Raw genomic sequence first — 22550 nt, 5'->3', positions numbered from 1 at the left:
CTTTTCCTGGGTAATTATATGACCACTGCTTTTCTTTATATGTACTAATGATTGTGTCCCATGCAGCCAAGTCTCAATCTCAAAGACTGCAGATGATTGAAAACCTCAAGGATAGCAGTAGACTTCAAGGAAATGTGGACATGCTAGTACAATGGGCAAATAGAAGGGAGATAAACTCTATTGGGAAATGCAAAGAATTACATTTTGGTATGAAGAATGAGAAAACGCAATATCAACTAAATTCTAAATAGAGTACAGGAACAAAACTCTGGGGTTTAACATATATGGTTTATTGAAAATTATTGAGGACGTTGAGAAAGTGATGAAACAAGTTTCTAGGATCCTGGTCTTTAAATAATAAGCACCCAAAAGCAACATTTATGCTACATTGGATCAACCACAGCTAGAGTATTGTTCGGGTACCAGACTTAGAGAAGCTTTGAAGGCTTTGGAAAGGTTGAAATAATTTACCAAAATGATTCGAGGAATGAGGAGACGCATTTGTTCATCACCCTCAAAAAGGATTGGTATCTAAAAGGAAATGTTTACAGGTTAATAGACTGACAGTGAGGTAGTGAGAAATAGACACTAAATTCTGGAGTAGCTTAGCAGGTCAGGCAGCATCTCTGAAGAGAAAGAATAGATGATGTTTCGGGTCGAAATCCTTCTTCCCACCACTAGCCACATTTTCCCCATCCCCACCCCTTTTCGCCTTCCGCAGAGACCGTTCCCTCCGCAACTCCTTGGTTAACTTATCCCGTCCCACCCAAACCACCCCCTCCCCAGGTATCTTCCCTGCAACCGCTGTCCCTATAACTCCTCCCTCGACTTTGCCTAGGGACCCCGATAGTCCTTTCTGGTTAGGCAGAGGCTCACTTGCATCAATCTTATCTACTGTATCCATTGTTCAAGATGTGGACTCTTATACATCGGCGAGACCAAACGCAGACTGGGCGATCGTTTCGCGGAACACCTTCGCTCAGCCCGCCTGAACCTACCTGATCTCCCGTGTACTTTCTAAATGATGAAAATATATGAACAGTGAAAGTCAGTAAAGACTTCTGTGGAATTTAAGGATGGACAGTTACTGAAAATCATTTCAAAGGTTGAAATACTATTCTGTAGGATGCAAGACAGAAGTTGTCTTACAATTGTACAAATCCTCTTAGATCACATCTTGAGCAATTTGAGCAGTTATGGTCATTACATCTTTAGCCGAACATGTTGGACTTTGGGGGAGTGCACCTAAAATATACCAGAATAAAACAAAGACTACATTACATTTTGAGCAAAAGGGATACAATTCGGGATATGTTTTCAAAACATTGGATGTAAATTGATTTGCTTCAAGTGTTCATTATGTTGAGAGGTCCAGATAATGTGATCAGATAAATGATTTTCCCTGATTGCGGAATCTATGATTAGGAGACACATTAAAAACATTTTTTTTTAAATTCTTTCAACATAGGAGAAGGTAATTCAGTTCATTGACTCCGTAGCAATCATAAATAATACTATCCTCTCCATTCACCAACTTGTTCCATTTAACCTATTTTCTCGCAAAAGTTGATCAACTCCATCCTAATTCTCTTATCAACTAACAAGATTTCAATGGACAATAAACCTAACAGCCAGTGGGAGGAAACCAGAACGCCCAGGAAGTCACAGGGAGAACATGCAAACGTCTAGGAGAAATAAGTAGAAAGATTGAAATAGTTTTCTGAAAAATGGCATTGAATGTGAGATCTCTTGTTAATGTTAAATCAGACTGATAGATTTTTTGTTTACCATCTATAAAAAAATCCCACAGATCAAACCTATAAGCATTGTTCATAGAATAGCCATAATTTTGTTCATAGTCCTCAAGCTATAATCAGAATTTCCTAATAAAGGCTTCAGAATTTTGCTGTCAAAATGTTAATGCTTTGTCGAAAGAATATTTGTTGAAGTCGTGCAAATAATTTTAAAAAAATCTAATATATTCAGTGCCTGACATGAGTTATTTCTATGTTGAGCATATAGCTATTGTAGGTACATTTCCAGATGCTGTACTAGCCTTTCTTTAAAAAAAATCTAGCTTGATTTATAGTTCACATGTATTTTGGTGTATAAAGGCGCAGAAATTATTTGAAAGATTATAGGACAGCCCATTATTATTACTTTTAAGTATGGGAATGTTCTCACCATTGACTATGAATTCCAAATCTACACATTGTGAATATTTAGCACCTTCCTTTCCAAAAGTGGGCAAAATATTGACCATGTATTTCACGAAATATATGGTTTCTTGAGTTTTCTCTTTCTATTGCACAAATATTTGTGCACACTCTCAGCTTTGTAAAACAAAGGGTGCATGGTGGTTGGTGAGAGATAGCATGGTAAGTAATTTCTGGGACATAGTTTTATCAGTTCTCCAATTATCTTTTAAAAAAAACAGGTGTTCATTGCACAGTCTAGAGGGTCTGGCAGCCATCGTGATGTCGAAGATGAAGAATTGACCAGGATTTTTGTAATGATTCCAAGATCTTATACAGAAGATGATCTGCGGGAAAATTTTAAGGTGAATTATCCAACTATATTTAGGTTTCTTGACTCCAGTTTTTATAATGATTCAGAATAAATTTAGACATGAAGGGTGTCTGGTAGAACTTGCATGAGATTTTCACAAACCAGCATTTGTTTTGTAAAATGTATATTTAAAAATAATGCTTAGGTCATACTTGGAGTGAAAGTAGAGTGAGTTTAGTGTAAAATTGTAGGGCACAGAAAAAGAACAGCTCATGGGAAGGGAATTCAAAGTGGAAGGATAAGGGTTGCTGGCATTTGCTAAATTTGGGCAGGTCCTTTTGCTTTGAGTTTATTCTTCCTAACATATTTAAACTCTTCTGAAACCAATCTGTTAGTGATTCCCAGAGTAAATACAAAACATGGGAAAGCAGGATTTAGTTACTATGCAACAAATAGCTGGAATAAACTTCCTGAAGAGTTAAGACTTGCCTCAACTTTGACCACTTTTAAAACAAGACTGAAAACTTTTATGTTTACTTTAGCTTTCAGCTAAATCTTAACTACATTGCACTTTTAACTTTTGCACTTTTTATAATGCATTTTTAATTTTGCTTTTCTTTTCTTTTAATTCTTCTATTTTATTTCATTTTATTATTTCATTTTATTGTATGACATGTTTTTATGTGAAGCACTTTGAGTCTGCCTCGTGTATGAAATGTGCTATATAAATAAAGTTGCCTTGCCTTAATTATGTGTGATCTCGATGTCCACTTGTTAGGATTAAATTTGAGTGGAGGCAAATATGCAAGCAAATGAATGTGTTATTGGTTATATGTAATTTTGTGATGCACACAAGTTTTTGAATCTATATCATGAATAATGGAGGTTTTTATTTCTGAGGAAAGACAACAAATTAAAGTTTTGTTTCATAGACCTTTACAAAATAAATTATAAATTGGACAAAAGGTACTGAATTTTAACCTATCATTTATATTTAGGAATTTGGAGATATTGAATACTGCAGTGTTATCAAGTACAAGAATACAGGAGAGAGCAAAGGCTTTGGCTATGTGAGATTTCTGAAACCTTCTCAGGCTGCTCAGGCCATTGAAAACTGCGAACGATGTAAGGCTATGACTGAAATTAAACCATACTTTTGAATAAAGATTCTTTTTTTCAGGATGTTGAGTGAAAAATAGTAGAGGTATATGAATATTAATCTGAGTTTTAAAGAAACTAGTAAAATTGAGCTATGCATTTAAGATTATATGGAGTACTTAGTCTGCATTTTGAATGACCTCAAGTCATAACGGACACTATTTCTATTAGGTGCCATTGATGACTATGATACAGATAATCCATTGGATGTGATAGATCTGAGCCACTAGCCACGCTGACCTGCAGAACATAAAACTATCCATTAAAACTACAATTGTTTTGTGTCGTAGAAAGCATTTTATCGGGACACATGACAGCATGGTTTGGAAACAGCTCCATGTAAGACCGCAAGAAATTGCAGAGAGTTGTGGATATACCGCAGACCAACACGCAAACTAACCTCCCTTCCATGGAGTCCCTCTGCATTTCATGCTGCCTTGGCAAGGCCACCAACATAACGCATACCTCCAGATTCAGGAACATTTTATTCCCAGCTCCTATTAGGCGACTGAACTGTCCTCTCACCAGCTAGAACGCGGTGCGAACCTCCCATCTACCTCATTGAAGACCTTCAAACTATCCTTAATCTGACTTATTTTGCACTAAATTATATACCCTTTAGCATGTATATGTACACTGAGGACGGCTTGATTGTAATCATGTATAGCCTTTTTATTCACTGGACAGCATGCAACAAAAAAGCTTTTCACTTTACCTCAGTACACGTGACAATAATAAACTAAACTAAACAAAACTAAAACTAAACTGCAACGGAATTTTCTAAAGAAAATAATGACTTCATTTTCGTTTTGTTGGATAAAATAAGATTATTGTTTAAGTGGTGATAAAACCACTACTGCAGTTAGCATTGTAACATCAGACGATAGTGTTTAAGTTTTAAGTTTGTTTTAAGTTTTCAGCATTAGAATAACTAGCCAGATTATTTTGCTTCGGAGTGAGAATGCCTCAACATTTTTTTTAAAGCATGTTATGCTTGTTTTGAAATGGAACGATGAATCATAATGGAGCAAATTTTGCTGACTTGGTGGTTCTATTCAGCATTTTGAGTAGGAGTGTAGCTGAAAACATAACATCAAAACCTACCAAATAACAGATGTGGTGCATCTGTCATTATGCCGTGCAGGTTCAGTGGTGGGGCTCTGTCTAGTTGGCATCCCCCACAAGATTGCTCTAACTTGGGGTCTTTCAGTCAGATCTGGCGCAATATATTTTCTCCATTCATTTGGATGGGCTTTCTGAGCCTGGAGATTAGGAAGTAAAAGGTAAATTAAGTTTTACATTTAATCATACTGGGTTATTTTTAATTGTTTCCTAGTATTTTAATGTGTGCTTATTGATTTTTTAAAAGTTGGTTGATTATATTTTAGATATTAATAATTTGAACCCACTGTAATGGTTTAAGGTTATAGTTGCAATTTTGACGACATGTTTCAGCTTTAGGGCCATGGAACTATGCTACCTGAGGCTTCATTACGTCTTGTAGTCTTGACAGCTGGGCATAGGATGCCAGATTGGCCCTGTGCTACCAGCCAAGATAAGTGCAGGCCGGCAGGGACTTTAAGCAGTGGCTTAGAGGATAACCTGCTTCTTGTGAATTCTGGCCCAATGTCGGGTAATTGGGAGAAGGCAGGAGAATGGAGTAGAGGGGGGAGCTAAATCAGCTATAATTGAATAGCAGATTAGACTTGATGGGCTTAATGGCCTAATTCTGTTCCATCATGTATGAACTTGCATCTTTCATGATTCTGATAGAAATTGCATGCTATATAATTGGGAAGTTGAGAAGAGTACTTTGAGACATCAGAACAATAAATAAAATGTTCCTTACTGTGGGAATTCCAATCTTTAATGTGGAATTGATCGTGCCTATGATGTAAAATTAGAGTTTGTTCATTAATCATTCCAGATATCTGATCAATAATTGAACAAAGATGAAACCAATGTGTGGATTAAATTGTTATGTGTTGTATTCATGTATTTCCATTACAAATAAACAATTGGGATGTTCCTTTTATTTAAGTTGATATCAGCTCAACCAGAGTATGGAAATCTAACATGAAAATAAGGAAGTTGTTCTTAAATGTAGTCAGACTGTTTAAAAAAAAAAAAAATGCTGTGAAACCATGGGTGGGCAATGATAATTTGTTTAAATTATGTTGTTGCAGTTAAGTTTAGCTAACATCTTTTTTTGTATTGGTTGCCGTGTGCGGGCGTGGCGCCGACGGACGAGAAGCCGAAGCAAAGAAGTGGAAGCCAAATAACCGAATGGAAATGAAGCCGAGACACCAAATAACCGAATGGATACGAAGCCGAAACGCCAACTAACCGAAAGGGTGGGACGCCTAAATGCAAACTAACCGAAAGGGCGGGATGCCTAAAAGCCAACTAACCGGTTGCGTCTAAAAGCAAACTCACCGAATGGCCGCTCTGCCGAAACGCCACCTACCCGAAAGTGGGCGTCGCCTACAAGCCAACGGACCGAATGCCACTCAACAGAAAAGTCAAATAACGGGCAAGACTTGTCAGTGATTGGTCCAGACCCCAGCGTCCATCACATCACTGTGGAGGGATGAACATTGACCCACACTTCTGCTCCAACCGACCCACAGCCCACGGAGGGTGGCCGTGGGAGAGTGGGGGCTGTCCCGAGGGATGCACACCTTCGGCCACTTACAACTTGGTGCTTGGGTTCAGATTGCCCAGTCACCTCTGGCTTGTGTGGGGAAATGACACCCACCCTCCCGTCTCCCCCCCCTCTCTCCCCCTCTCTCTCCCTCTCCCACTCCCCTCTCTCTCTCCGTCCCCTCTCTCTCTCTCCCCCCCTCTCTCTCTCCCCTTCTCTCTTTCTCTCCCCTCTTCTCTCTCTCCCCCTTCTCTCTCCCCCTCCTCCCCCCCCTTTCTCTCCTCTCTCTCCCCTTCTCTCTTCTCTCTCTCTCCCTTCTCTCTCTCCCCCTTCTCTCTCCTCCGTCTCCACCGGAGGGAGGGTGGGGGTCATTTTCCACACAAGCCATAGGTGACTGGGCAATCTGAACCCAAGCACCAAGTTGTAAGCGGCCGAAGGTGCGCATCCCTCGGGACAGCCCCCACTCTCCCACGGTCACCCTCCGCGGGCTGTGGGTCGGGTGGAGCAGAGGTGTGGGACAATGTTCATCCCTCCACAGTGATGTGATGGACGCGGGGGTCTGGACCAATCGCTGACAAGTCCCGCCCCCGGCAACGTCCTGTCCGTTATTTGACTTTTCTGTTGAGCGCCATTCGGTCCGTTGGCTTGTAGGCGACGACGCCTTTCAGGTCGGTGGCGTTTCGGCAGAGCGGCCATTCAGTGAGTTTGCTTTTAGGCGACGCAACCTTTTGGTTAGTTGGCTTTTAGGCGTCTTGCCCTTTCGGTTAGTTTGCATTTAGGCTTCCCACCCTTTTGGTTAGTTGCCGTTTCGGCTTTGTTTCCATTCGGCTATTTGGCGTTTCGGCTTTGTTTCCATTCGGTTATTTGGCTTCCACTTCTTTGCTTCGGCTTCTCGTCCGTCGGCGCCACGTCTTGGTAACATTGGTTGCATTTATTACTTTAGATATTTACAAACATTTGTGCATAAGAAATGAAATCTTTTGATGTCTGCAGAGTTTTGTTCATAGAGAATTAGCAGAATGTTCTCATCCAGGCTTAATAGAGTGTTTTTCCTCAATTTTTGCACAGCTTTTAAGGCAATACTTGCTGAGCCAAGAAACAAACCTCCATACAATGACAATGAGTACAGTAGTGGGGCAAGACAGGAATCATCAGCGTACACGTCAACATTTGATCCTCAAAGAGGTCAAAGTATGTTCCCTTATGGTAAGTGTGTAAATCAAGAGAAAACTGGATAAGCAATAAACAGTGGTGAAAGGCTCCAATGGTTATATATAAATGCATTTGCGCAATTGTTTTGAAACTGACGTGACTGCTGTTAAAGTTTTTTGTCATTTGCAGCATATCATTTAATCTCCGATAAACATTTCGAGTGAATAACTGCTCGACATATTTCAGCAATCCATGTTGCTACTTATTTGTCAATTTTATACTTTCATATAATTATACAATAGTGTACTGCTAAAAATACAACCAATTTATACTTTTATCGTGGATGCTATTGAAGGATTAATAGTTACTATTCAGAAATTTTGATTTCAGATATATTTGTTTATATACCGATGCAGGTGAATTTCCCAACTTTGCAGCAAATGAAGTCAGGGGTGGTGAATTGAGAACTGAAATAAGAAGTGAAATGAGAGGTGGAGAAAATATCTCCTCTAGTCTCTCAGTGTCGACTAGAGGACTACTTTCACATGAACAAGTATATAGTCTCTTTGATATCATCCCAGGATTGGAATACTGTGAAATTCAGAGAGATCCATACATGGTTTATAGCAAAGGCAAGTACCATTGACCTGTACAATATATAAAGCAAATAACAGCCTGATATTCGTTAACTTGTCTTTGGAATATATTGTTTTCTGCTTTCCCCATTTCTTCAAGCATGAAATCAATTATTTTGGCTTATTCTTAGTCAATTTGAATTGCCTTAATGTCCTACTGCTACCAGATTGAGTTAATTTAATAGAATCAACATGAACAGATGCATAAATTTAACCATTTAAGATTACAACAGATAATCTTAAATATTTGCATTTCTGGAAGTGATTTTTACTTTGTTAAAAGCAGAGTAAAAATGTTTTTACTGTGTAAAACATTTGAAACATTTGTAAAACATGTGAACTAGGTGTTACCATATTAAAACTGAATGATGACATTACAGCATCTATGTATGTATTACAAGGCATTTCATGTGCAAGGTATTTTCTGAGAATAAACATATTTGATGTAAAGCAGCAAAACTACTGTTGTTGTGCATGTTTTTCAGTCAAGAACTTGTATTTGGAAATTGGTGGTAAATCAGACATGTATAGTATTTCTGATGCGTTGTCTTTCACAACACTAATGACCATCAGTATATTAACTTCCTATACACCCAGTGATAGGAAGTTAATCTTGGCTGAGTATCTGACTGGATGATATTGGTTAATAGTTTTCACAGCGGCAATGAAAATAAATTTGTGTTCTCGAAATTTGTGCAGAGTTAAAAGTGCACAATGGGTTAATCTGAATCGGGATAGGATTAGTGCTCATTAAACCATGGAAGGCCATCCGCAATTTCTGTTATCCTACTTAAGCAAAGGTTTATATCAAGTATTTAGGTCTAATTTTTAACTATCAGTCGCCATTGTCATGAACAGAAAATTGGAAAATAAAAACTGTTTTAAAAAAAAAAAAAACATTTCAGTAATTTAATTTTGGAGTTTACCTCATTTGTACATTGCAATTGACAATTAAAAAAATAAATCCTATTATGATTAATATTTTGCAATTCCAACGTTCAGAATTCAAATGATTTAATTTTTTAAATGCTTTATCACTCAGAAAATTAAAAGTTATTTTACCTGTAGATGGCACAGTGGTTCAGTGTTTCATTGTAAACTCCATTATTGAAAAAGCATTGTACATTCTGAAATAGCAAAGATCTGCTTTCATATTTGCAATTGGATCTGTAAATCCAGGTATTTTTGAGCAATATGTCTTGTTAGGCACAATTGTAGAGTGTCTTGCTGTTTATGTGATTATGAGGATTCTTTGAGATTTACTAAACTATTTATTGACTGTTTAAGCTGGTATCCTCCATAGGGAGATACTATTTCTATGTGGAGAAGAAAAAGATATTAAAGATAGATACAAAATGCTGAAGTAACTCGGCGAGTCAGGCTGCATTTCTGGAGGAAAGGAACAGATGACATTTCAGGTCAAACCCTATTTGGATAGGTTCTGTCCTGAAATGTCACCTAGGACAAGGGTTCCCAACCTGGGCTAAATTTACTCCCATCATTCATCTGTTCATCATTAGTTGTTCATAAATAAGTGAAATAACATTGTTATGTGCTATTAAAGTCGCCAGGGATAAACGGGACGAAAAAGGTTGGGAACCCCTTACTTAAGATATTACGCAAAATATTACTTGGGCTGTAAATGAGCAACTATATTTCAAAAAAGTTGTTAAAAGACCAAAATCGAGTGTTGATACATACAAGAAATTATTTTTTTAGGATATGCACTTATTCGGTACAACAACGTGGCATCGGCAGTATATGCTAAAGAAAAGTTGCATGGATTTGAGTATCCACCTGGTAATCGTTTGGGAGTCAGTTACCTTGATGAACCTAGTGACAGGCGATCAAAGTAGGTATATCTGAGAAAACAGCTCTGTGAATTTTGTTTTGTTTTTGAATAATTGACCCTTGGCACTCTTGATAAAGTTAATTTTCACCATTTTTTAAATTCCATTTCAGCCCGGTTGGAATGATGGCCCTGCAACTTGTGGCAGCTCAGATGATGTCACTTGCCTGTAACAGTCCCGTGGGTCAGCATATGGTTGCAACATCCCCTGTGAGTACCAAATGGTAGACTATTTTACTTATCTAATTTTTTTTGCTGTTTGAATGTGGTCTTTTGGATTTAAAAACATTTCTTGAAATTTACCGCACACCTCTTCAATGCTTGTTATTGCTACTGGTCATCTAATTTGTGTTGCCAGTATCTTCTGCACAATGGTGCCTGTATCTTGGCAGACAGAATTAAATTAACATTAAAATTCCCAAATTCCTTAACTTGCATTAGTTGGGGAACATTTTTCCACAATATCTGACTTTTTAAGAACTTGGCCTATTTTAACAATCTCGAGGGTATTTAGGGATGGGCACCAAGTGTCAGACTTCCCAATTGTTGGAAAGAAAAAGGTTTAGCATTACTTTGTTTTTGTTCTCAGCTACAGTCAAAAATAGTTTCTCCTTTTTACCAGCTCAATTTCTCTTGTGACCTTCAAATGCTCTTGTTCATGCATCCTCAGATATTTCTGTTTCTACATAACCTTATACTCTTCCGACCAAAATTAGTTTAAACTTCATCTATCATATTTCATGTCCATTTGCTCAGAAAATCTGTTGTCATTCTCTAAAATTAATACATTAATTAAAATTGATACAGTTTCACTTGACGCACTTTTGAAATTATCCTTTTTCTAAGCAGGTCATTTGAGCAATGGTCCTGATGCTGACCCCTAAGAACCACACTTGCATATTTTCCTACTAGTGTATACGATACATAGCACTTTTATAGGCACGCCCCTATTTACGTGATAGGGGAGTTCTGTAAACTCCTATTTGTGTAAACAATTCACACTAGGTGGTCCTGTTTGCTGAATGACCTGTATTATTGTAACGGGAGGATAGCGAGGGCTTTCTGTCCACTTCATAGCTATAAAAATGCTGTCTGAGTTCGCTATTTTTCCAGCTTCAGTCACTGTGGGTGTGACACTGGAAAGGCGAGCGAGAACAAGGGAGATGGATGGTGGATAGTAATTCACGGCTGATTCGGCAACACCTTCTATAAGGTGCACCAGTAAGCCCTTCTTCACCAGCTGCCGCATTGTGCGGTTGACGTGGCTGTTGTTGTAGCTCACATTGTAGACCCTAGATGATGGTGCTTTCTTCAGGCTGCTACCACCGACAGGACATGCCCGATCACCGTGGGGATCTCTCCCCTCTCACTAGCTGCCGCTTCTTCCTGTCGGCCGTCACTTTGTCTGCTACCCCTGTGACTGCCGCCACCTCCTCCCATCCCTTTATTCACTCCGCTGCTCCCCTCCTCCACCGCCATCTCCTCCACCCTCTCTCGCAGAGTTGGCAACATCTTCCTGCTTATGTCGGCGACTCCAGGGGAGAAGGAGAAGGAGGCAGAATTGGTGGAAGGTGGAGCGGGCAAAGCGATTTGCGACGTGAAGAAGTGGAAGGTTCCGGAGCCCCACAGTGACTGAGCATGTCCTGTTGGTATCGGCGGCCAGAACAAAGTGCTGCATCAGTCTGTCGAAGGCTCCCAACCCGAATTGTCACCTATCCAAGTTCTCCAGAGATGCTGCTTGACTTGTTGAGTTACTCCAGCACTTTATATCATTCTGTGTATTAACCAGCATGAGCCATTCTATCTTTCTACCTATTTTTCAGGTGATTCCAACTTGCATAAAATCTGACTTGCATTAGGGTTTACGGAGCGTAATCCTTGTGTAAATTGGGGAGTCTCTGTATGAGTAAAACTTTGGGGTGAAAGGTTTAATTTTTTTAACTAAATGCTAACAGAGTTAATGTTGCAGGTCTTTTATCAATGAATGATAGGCCATTGATCTGAAATGTTAACCGGCTTCTCTCTCCACGGATATTCCTGGATCTAATGAGTACTTCCAATGTTTTCTAATTTCTGCCAGAGCTTGCTATCTTAATTTGAAAACTGCTGCTAATTTCTTAAAATAGCAAACATAATTAATAAAGCATCAAGTTCCAGGCCGATTATGGCATTGTGTTAATTATGTGATATAGACAATAGGTGCAGGAGTAGGCCATTCGGCCCTTCGAGCCAGCACTGCCATTCAATGTGATCATGGCTGATCATCCCCAATCAGTACCCCGTTCCTGCCTTCTCCCCATATCCCCTGACTCCGCTATCTTTAAGAGCCCTATCTAGCTCTCTCTTGAAAGTATCCAGAGAACCGGCCTCTACCACCCTCTGAGGCAGAGAATTCCACAGACTAGCAACTCTCTGTGAGAAAAAGTGTTTCCTCGTCTCTGTTCTAAATGGCTTACCCCTTATTCTTAAACTGTGGCCCCTGGTTCTGGACTCCTCCAACATCGGGAACATGTTTCCTGCCTCTAGCGTGTCCAAACCCTTAATAATCTTATATGTTTCAATAAGAACCCTCTCATCCTTCTAATCTCCAGAGTATACAAGCCCAGCCACTCCATTCTCTCAGCATCTGACAGTCCCGCCATCCAGGGAATTAACCTTGTAAACCTAAGCTGCACTCCCTCAATAGCAAGAATGTCCTTCCTCAAATTAGGGGACCAAAACTGCACACAATACTACAGGTGTGTTCTCACTAGGGCCCTGTACCTGCATGATTACTTTCATTGACTGATGAACAAGGACCCCCAGATTCCGTTGTACTTCCCCTGTTCCCAACTTGACACCATTTAGATAGTAATCTGCCTTCCTGTTTTTGCTACCAAAGTGCGTTAAATGCGTTGATTAAATTTTGTAAAACACTTCCGATGTCTTTAATAGGCAGAATAAATGCTATAAAAATGATTTTCCTACCACAAATTTTGTATTTATTGCAATCAATACCAATATACTTACCTAAAACATTCTTTAAAAAACTTGACCCTGATATTACACATTTCATATGGGACTATAAATCACATAGAATTCAAAGAAAACACCTGTGTAAACCTAAAGAATTCGGCGGACTGACACTCTCCAATTTCTTGTACTACTATTGGCAGTGAATATTAAAAATGTAATTCATTGGTTGGACAACTCTGCTCAACAAGTAGACTGGATAATAATGGAGAAAGAGGATTGTTCTCCTTTTAACATAGGAGCGATCCTTTTCTCCCCGATAAAACTGAACAATACAATATATAAGAAGAATCCAATTATTCATATTACAATACGAATTTGGAAACAAATAAAATTAACTCCTCTCTCCAATAGTTGATAATCCGTCATTTAAACCATCTATTATTGATAAAACGTTTACCCATTGGGAAAGAATAGGAATCAAAACGCTTGGAGACATGTATGAAATGGGAAACCTTTTATCATTTCAACAACTACAATTAAAATACCTGAAAAGTAATCAATATTTCAAATACCTTCAAATCCGAGATTACCTGAAAAAACACACACAAGAATATCAAACCTTAACCTCAGATCTATTAGATGAAGGAATGAACAGAAATGCGGAATCAAGTAATTTAATATCATATTTGTATAACATAATTTTAAAACACAGAAATACCATCGACAGAAGCAATTAGAAGGGACTGGGAACAAAAATTATCTATAAAAATTCCGAAAGACAAATGGGAAAAATACTTGCTATATGTACATAAATGCTCGATTAATGTAAGACACAACTTAATTCAATTTAATATTTTACATAGATTATATTGCTCGAAAACCAAACTGAATAAAATTTTTCCAAATATTTCTCCCATCTGTGATAAATGCCCATCTCAAAACGCTACTATAGTACACTCTTTTGTCTCTTGCATAAAACTTCAAAAATTCTGGAATGAAATTTTTACAAAACTATTTAAAATAAAATTGAAGCCCAATACAGAACTGATTATCTTCGGATCAATGGAAGACGGATGTAAGCTGACCGTTTAAAAAATGTCTACTTAATTATGGTTTAATAAAGGCAAAAAAACTTATACTTAAATTCTGGAAAAATGCACCCACACCGACACTCAAAATGTGGATTTCAAACATGTCGGAAATGTTACACCTTGAAGATATGAGATTCCTCCTATCAGGCAAATCAGACCAATTCTTAAAGATTTGGTCTCCATTTATCGACTTATTACAAGCATGTGGTGCAACACAACCTTAGAAATTAATTGTCATAACCGGGTGAAGGGTGGGTAAAGATACGAAGGAGGCATATCCCTTTCAATTTCTCTCTTTTTTCCTTTTCTCTTTCTCTCTCCTCTATTCTTTTTCTATCTGCTTATTTCCCATCACCTTCTTCTTTCCTTTTTCGAGCAATATAATATTCTCTATCTCTATATTTCTTGCTTTTCTTACTCTTTTTTTTCTACTATTAAATTTAAAATAAGAAGTTGTACATGAAATGTAATATGTTATTTATGTCTTATATTATTGTACATCACTTCTAATAAAAAATATTAAAAAAAAAAAAAGAATAATAATAATTTATAAAGGCTGATCATCTCTTTCTGCCTGAAATAAACATTATAACCTCCTGAACTACCAATAATCAGGGATCTAGAATTGATATTAATCTAAAGCAATGATTCTTGCTTTTTAGTTGATTATATTTGTTTGAAAGATGCTCATTTAAGGAGTGAGAACCATATCACCATGCTTGAGTTTTTGACAAATTTAGACACATTATAAATTCTAAATGAATGATATTGCTCTTATAGATTGGTAGTATTTATTATAATACCTATAGGGAAGAATGGCTCAAATATAATGTGACTAATGTTTATTATAGGGTTATGCACGTAGCACCAGTACCCCGATGTCAAGGTTGCAAATTGACTTTCTTATACCTGCACCTCAAAATTTTGCTGCTTCTGATAGCATAGTCAGAGAGCGACTCTTTGTGGTCTTCAATCCAACTGTTCTGCCTCTTGATGTATTGGAGGACCTGTTTTGGTAAGGAATATATTTACATTTCTCAAGTGCCTTAAAATTAGACATTGGGTTTTGGCTGATAACTTTTAGACTGAAGCGATCAAATTCCGATGTAATTATTTTCCCTTTGTATGGAATATAACAAGAATTTTAAAGATGTTCGAAGTGAAAAGGGATATAAATCATTTTGGAACATTATGACAATCTCTTGATTTTAGCAAATTTATCCCAGCCGTAGAAGAAGACACTCGTCGTCATCTTCGGCAGTCCCTCGGGATTGAGGTTGTCTTCTTTTCATTCCAGTTTTGTGGGTTTTGAAGTTGCTGATGAGGGCAAAGTAGAACTTGCAGGCACTACTAGAGGTGGAGCAAGAGATTCTTGTTGAGGCAGGCAATTGAGTGATTTGGGAGCTAAGGCGCACTTCTACCAGCATTTACTTTGGGTTTTTGTGGGATCCTAATGAATGGAGGTTGTCAATGCTACCCATAACGCTTCTTCTACATTTGGCCTGGTCATTGGCGGTGAATGGGTGGGGATTCCTGGATTTCAAAAGTGGCAGTCACAAATTTGCAGCCTATCTCTCGTCTGCGAAAAGGAGGACGTGCCAGTTGACCTGAGAGATGCTGTAATCATGATCATCTTCAAGATGGAAGATACTTTCCAGTCTATTAATTCTAGTTGGGTCTCCCTCAGTCCTCGTTTCCCTTTGGCCAACTGCTTTTTGAGTCGGCCAGGGGTGTTGCTGAGACTGGATTGTATAGTTTGCTGTTGACTGTACTTGAAGCCCATATCAAGAATAGACTAACAGTTAAAGAGTTATTCTACATGTTCCTTCTGGTGGGTGCTGACTGCCCATCCATCCTTTATAAGTTCAACTCCATTCTTGGCTTTCATTGGAATGAGCTCAGGTGTTTGGGACTGAAGTGTCCTGGACGGGACCATGCACATCATTGTTGTCAATGAGTTGCTGGAGCCCCCTTGCTCCTTCTTCCAGTTGTCTCTTGTTTTGTAGGATACAAGATCTCAGTTGGATCATGGTGATGTGAAGGATGGAAGTGAGTTTGTCACAATGTAGAATTGTATTTTATTACTAGACTAAGCTTCACATGGGAGGGCTGGTCCCCAACGCAATGTTCCACCTCTCCACCAATTCCAACACACACACACACACACACACACACACACTCATTCACTCTCACATACTCTCACTCACATACTCTCACTCCCACATGCACATACTCTCACACTCACTCACTCTCACATACATTCACTCTCACTCACTCACATACTCTCTCTCACATACACATACTCTCACTCTCACATACATTCACTCTCACTCTCACATACACTCACTCTCACTCTCACTCTCACTCACACACCATATATATGACAGTAAACTTTCTTGAATCTACTCACACGGCTGAGCACGGCCCTCTCCACTGTGGGGCTTCCGCAATCAGCGTGACCTCTGCACTCAACGGAAATTATGCAATCAGCGAGACCTGTCCACTAAGCGGAAGTCACAAAATGAGAGGGACCTTTGGACTAAACACAGAATCAGAATCAGATTCATATTTTATTGGCCAAGTATGTTTTGCAACATACGAGGAATTTCATTGGCCAGGTCAGTCATACAATTAAAAGCAACAGATCAGTCAAAAACCCATTTTAACATGAAAATCCACCACAGTGACTCCTACACATTCCTTATTGTGATGGAAGGCGATATAAGGTTCAAGTCCCTCCATTAGTTCTTCCTCGGTGGTGGGCCTCGAACACGCGTTGACGGGACGGTCTTGACTCCCGTAGCCGGCGGCTTTTGGGCCCTCAGCATCGAGGCGATCAGCTCCCGCATCGGGGGGGTTGTCAGCTCCCCCGCGCTGGGTGATCGAACCTCGCGTCGGCGCTGGTCGAACCTTCCGCGACGTTGGAGCTTCCCGACTAGCCTCTCCCGAAGACGGCGAGCTTTTGATGGTAAGTCTGCAGTGGGAGCTAATAAAGCATTTATTCCTTCCAAACACAGTCGGATCTAATAAAGCATTGCAGTTTCAAGCATAGGCAGGGCAGCAGGCCAAACAACTCATGGCATTGTCATTAAGGGCTATCAAATCATTTATTGCAAGTACATTGCAGACTCACAGTTCAGTTGATTCACAGCTTAGAATGACAGTGGTGGCTTCTCCCTCGCGATCTTGCAGAGCGACTGACTCGCATCCAGGCATCCAGGATTATATAGTCCTGCCTTTCCCCCCCGGAAGGGGTATTACCTTCATCGCGGTGATTGACAGGCTAGAGGACCAATCAGCTAATCTCACGGTTTTTTAAACACTCATAATTTTTTTTTTTATCATCGATGGGAAAAATCCTCGGGGCTGGCTCAGCGGAGGAGGAGATGGCCAAAAATCACTGCTATTTCGTATTTATACGCTATTATAGCGTATTTTCTAAAATCAATATACAGTGCAGACAGGAAGTGGTCAAGATGAGAATTTTAATTATGTAGATGTACTATGAGAGGTGATCTGATTGAGCATTTTACATTAATGATGTTGTAATGGGCTAGACAGGGATCTGCTCTTTTCCCCAATCCATTTTGGGGACAGGAAAGAATAGAGGACACCTATCAGTTAAATGATTGGATTTAAGTCATTTGGGAAAAAAGGTAGTAGGGATAAGGGAGGCAGAAATTGTGATTGAGGAGGAGATGCAGTCATGGATAATTTTTAGAGGCTTAGTGAACCAAATGACTGTTTCTTTGGGGAAAATTGTATATGGTTAAAAGTTACTAATACACTTTTTTAAATTGTTTACTATTTCACCAGATGAATGAATGAATAAGTTTGTGTTTTCATAATAGTTATGTGCTTTCTGTACTACAATCAATTTAAGAGATAATCTCTCACATTTTACTCCCAATTTAAATTTTGGATCATTTAATTCTTACTTGTAAGAATTTGTAGAGCCTCTTGCTCTAACTATTGTATTTGAACAGTGATATTTTAAGCAAGTATTGGATGATAAAACTGCTGATTGTCTAAGTGAAAAAGTGAAATTAGTGAAATATCTGCATATTTTAATTTTTTTGTAAAACATTTTTGAGGTTTATTTTGTTTCATACACTCAATGTTTCTCTCCTAGTCGTTTTGGAAGCCTGATTGAAGTGTACTTGGTGCCAGGTCGTAACATTGGCTATGTTAAATATGCTGAGCGACACAGTGCTACTAATGCCATGGACATTGTGCATGGAAAGGTTGTTAATGGTATCAAGCTCAAAGTAATGTTAGCTGATCCTCCACGAGAAGAGTCACACAAGCGACAGCGAACACATTAAGCAATTTTGCAAAAGTGTATGCAAAGGTAAGCTCCTTTTTTTCCATTTAGATTTACAGGACCAATGATGACAAGGGTAATACCATGTTGAGGAATGACATGGAATGATGCCTGCTGTTAGGCATCTCAAAGGTTTTGAAAATATTGTCAAGGCATGTTGCTGTGTCTGCAGGCTGATAATGGGAGTGCAGGAAACAACATCTGGGGCATGAGCAGACAGGGAAAGAAAGCTTCAGTTTAAAAGGTTAAAATGTACAGCATGGGGGATGAGAAGGGAGTTTGAATGGATGGTTTTCAATGAAAAATTAGGGTAGAGAAAGATAGGGTTAGGACGGGAAGAAAGGACAGTCATTTTTTTTTTAAATCTTTGATTAAAATGAGACGTTGTATTTCCAGTAGTTAATTCTCCGTACCAAAGACTTGTAATCAAGACGACTGCAAGAGACTGGAGTTGGACCCGTTAATTAACCTTGTGGTGAATTTGGTTTGTATCTAACATGCAAGAATAGCAACTACACATTGTCCAATACATTTCAGACAAGAGCTGCAGGTACTGTTTTTGTGAATCAAAATAGTGCAGCTCTAACCAAAGCTTTTGAATTTCTGCACATCTCCACTTGCCTGAAGTTGCTGAAATCTTTATTGGCACAAGAAAGTGACCGTCCATTATTTTGAAGATCAGTTACTGGGTAATATTTTGTAATGAACAGTTGGATCAAGGTTGAGATACAGGCTAGACCAATGTGACATCAAATAAAATAATACATGGCGATTGAATCCCGAGTGAAATTACTTCAGCGATTCTCATTTTAGGAACCCGCAAACACTTGGTTTTAAAAGGCACTAAGTAAATTTTATAATTCGTGTTGAACAGTTATGGCAGCAGAAATTAAATGCTGAGAAATGGTAGTAGGATGTTCCACTAAAGTTTTTTAAATAAATTGTCATTATGTAACAGTTTCTGCTTTACTCATAACTGATCTTGGAAGTTTCCGCAACAGAACTGGAACAAAAATAATATTTCCCTTATTTTGAAAAGGAAGTTTTTAACCAATTTGGTTAGAAGTGGTTTTGATAGGTAATGCCTTTCAGAAATGATAAAGTATACCCTGCCATCAAACTCTGTATTTACAGTCCACAAATACACATTACATTTTCATTCGTTGACTTTTAACACAAGTATAAATGTTTAGTTTACAAAAGCATTATATTATAACTATTATTGCTATATATTTGCTTTATTCTAGGTTTTTATATTTTTGACAATTTCCTTATGACCCAAGGTATTTATATATTCGGGTTACATATCAAAATGAGTGCTGCAAAGTTTACTAGCACTCTTATATAGTAGATTTACTGCCACCACCATCCCTGGCGGTAAGTTCCAGGAACCTACCACTCTGTGTTTTTAAACAAAAAAGCCGCACACATCTCCTTTCAATTTTGTTCCTCTCACTTCAAGCTCTACCCACTAGTCTGACATTTCCACCCTGGGAAAAAGATTCTGACTCTACCTTATCTAAGCCACTCATAATTTTATATACTTTTTTCAGGTTGATCGCTTCTATTACATTTCTTCTTAACCTCCAATGCTCCAAAGAAAACAACCATGGTTTGTCCAACCTCGCCTTATAAAATAATGCCCTCTAATGCTAAATACTTTCTTATACTCTATCTATTTGTGTTGCCACTTTCAGAGAGCTATGGAGTTGGAGCCCAAGATCTCTCTCTACATTAATACTGTTAAGGGTCTTGATATTAATTGTATACTTTCCCCTTGCATTTAACTTCCCAAAGTGCAACGCTTCACACTTGCTCGGGTTAAATTCCATCTGCCATTTCATCCATTTCTGGAGCTGATCTATATCCCACTGTATACTTTGACAGCCTTCCTTGCAGTCTATGACCCCAGCAATCTTGGTGCCATCTGCAATTTTACTAACCAACCCATCTATGTATACGTCCAAGTGATTCATATATATCATGAATAGCAGGGGTCCCAGCACAAATCCCTGCAGACCTCCACTGGTCACAAACCTGAATAATGTTCTTCCACCATACCCGTCTGCCTTTTCTGGGAAAAAACAGTACTGGATCCAAATGACCAAGTCACCATGGATCCCATGCATCTTAAACATCTTAATCTTATGGATCAGTCTGCCATGAGGGACCATGTCAAATGCTTTACTGAAAATAAATGATGCAACATCTACCCTCATCACGACAACATCTACCTTTATCGCCTTCTCAAAAATCTCGATCAAGCTAGTAAGATATGACATTGCACGGACAAAGCCATGCTGAATGTCCCTATTTAGCCAATTCTCCAAACGATCGTGGATGCTATCCTACTGGATTCTCTCTACTTCCCTTCTTAAACAAAGGAACAACATTAGCTTCACTCTGGTCCTCCAGGACATCGCCTGTAGTTAAGAGACGATACAAAGATTTTTGTCAAGACGTCTACAGTTTCCTCTTGCCACTCTCAATAACCTGAGATAAATCCTATCATGCGCTAGGAATTTATCCTCGTTGATACTCTTCAAGAGCCCCAAAACCGCCACCTTCTTGATCTCAAACTGCCCTAGCATTCTAGTATTCCCACACTGACCTCACTGTCCATGACCTCCTTGGTGAATACAGATGCAAAGTTTATTTTTAGTACCTTGCCTTAGACATTCTAAAATTGTTTACATTTTAAAACATGATCGAATTCTTTAGGCTGAGTTTGTGAGTGTTTAGGAAAATTAATTAACGCTACTGCAATTCTTCAAAAATCCTATCAACCTATTTTATTAAATGCACTTTTTAATTTTGTCCGTAGCTTTCAATGGAATAATGAGATTCACTACGTTATCCAACCATCCCCACCCATAATTATCTCACTTCTTTGCTAATTAGTATCCTCTGTGCCCAATCTAGTTTGAAAGTTGAACTCTTCCTCATTACCTTTCAGTTAAAAATCAAGATTTGGAAGGTATTCCATTTCTTTATTGATATCTGGTAATATTTTCATTTTCAAAGCTAGTGATATTCAAAACATTCAAAAAAAAAGTCACATTCATAAGAATCATTATTTTTCTCTTTGAGGTGTCATAACTCAATTTATTTCTAGGTATGAAACAATGCTGCCAGCCTAATACATCTTCTCAGAACTAAACTGATCAAAATACATTGTTATCTTTTTTCCTTCAGGGCAAAGAGACTGATAAAACAATCAGTTCGTCCTAGCCAAAGCCTTGCCAGGAATCCAAGGCACACAAGAGTTTCAAATATTTAGTTTAAAAGTCAAATCATCTATTTTTCTTCAGGGGAATTCCAGAAAGTTAATATGTACTGTACATGTAGACTTTTCCTTGTTAACCGATGCTTTTTACATTTTCACAGCACCTTTTTATAAATGTTTTTGTTTCTGCAGAGTGGGGACAAATGACATGACACATCAGCTGACTGACTGGCTACTTGACAGTACACAGTGACTTCCACTCGTGACCTTTGCTAGTAACTGAGTAGTTTTTTTTATTTTATGGGAAAGGGCACAGATTGAAGGCCTTGACAGATATTAATTACAGTGTTTAAGACACATTTTAATAATATACACCTTGAAGAACATTGCTTTAATTCATGTAATCTTTGGATTCCCACGCAATATAATTTGAATTGTTCTTGTTCTGTTACCTTGCCTAAGTTGTGCAGAGCAAAATAAAATTCATTTGTCAAACATACTGGTTTTGTATACTTTCTGAATGTCTTTATTCCACAATGTTGTGCCTGAGCTTCACACTAAAATAAACTCTGATTTGAATCAGACTTCCAATTACACTAGTTCCTTCCAACATCCACCCAAAGATATATATTGAGATTACTATGATTCTAACATTGCTATTCTAAATGTCAACAAATTTGATAAAAGATATTCCAAAGGTAACAAATAATCTTCAAATGTAACTTGCTCCTAATGAATAAAAAGGAGGTTCCACAACAGGTTCGACAATCTTTTTAAAGCACATTTCCAAGCTACAAGAATCATAAGCGCTTTAGTATATTATACAGTAATGCATTATGTGCATATTATGCACAAAATGCACTTTGTTCTGTCGGTAAACAAAATCACTCGTTATTCTGGATGTAATACAAAAGTAGAGTTTTAGGATTTATTTATGGATCATAGAAACATAGACATAGAAACATAGAAAATAGGTGCAGGAGTAGGCCATTCGGCCCTTCGAGCCTG

General features: G+C 38.4%; 1 protein-coding gene and 1 long non-coding RNA gene across 2 annotated transcripts in view; one reads left to right on the top strand and one right to left on the bottom strand.

The window, feature by feature from the left end:
* Positions 1–22041, top strand: part of rbm45 (RNA binding motif protein 45) — a 33198-nt gene extending 11157 nt beyond the window's left edge. Inside the window, exons 2-10 of the mRNA XM_033023865.1 lie at positions 2438–2560; positions 3507–3633; positions 7379–7516; positions 7879–8094; positions 9817–9949; positions 10060–10156; positions 14844–15007; positions 18125–18343; positions 21735–22041. Of these exons, the coding sequence (XP_032879756.1) occupies positions 2438–2560; positions 3507–3633; positions 7379–7516; positions 7879–8094; positions 9817–9949; positions 10060–10156; positions 14844–15007; positions 18125–18317 (1191 nt within the window). The 3' untranslated portion in view covers positions 18318–18343; positions 21735–22041. The remainder of the gene's footprint in view (positions 1–2437; positions 2561–3506; positions 3634–7378; positions 7517–7878; positions 8095–9816; positions 9950–10059; positions 10157–14843; positions 15008–18124; positions 18344–21734) is intronic.
* Positions 877–11815, bottom strand: LOC116975130. The gene is made up of 3 exons (XR_004412545.1): positions 11781–11815; positions 3901–3906; positions 877–886 (listed from the first exon to the last, which is right to left on the bottom strand). It is a non-coding gene; the product is annotated as an uncharacterized LOC116975130 (long non-coding RNA).
* Positions 22042–22550: the final 509 nt, after the last annotated feature.

The sequence above is a fragment of the Amblyraja radiata genome, chromosome 7 (genome assembly GCF_010909765.2).
Source record: "Amblyraja radiata isolate CabotCenter1 chromosome 7, sAmbRad1.1.pri, whole genome shotgun sequence".
Lineage (NCBI taxonomy): Eukaryota > Metazoa > Chordata > Chondrichthyes > Rajiformes > Rajidae > Amblyraja > Amblyraja radiata.
The sequence above is the reverse complement of the archived record's forward strand: the minus strand, read 5'-3'. Positions and strand labels throughout refer to the sequence as shown.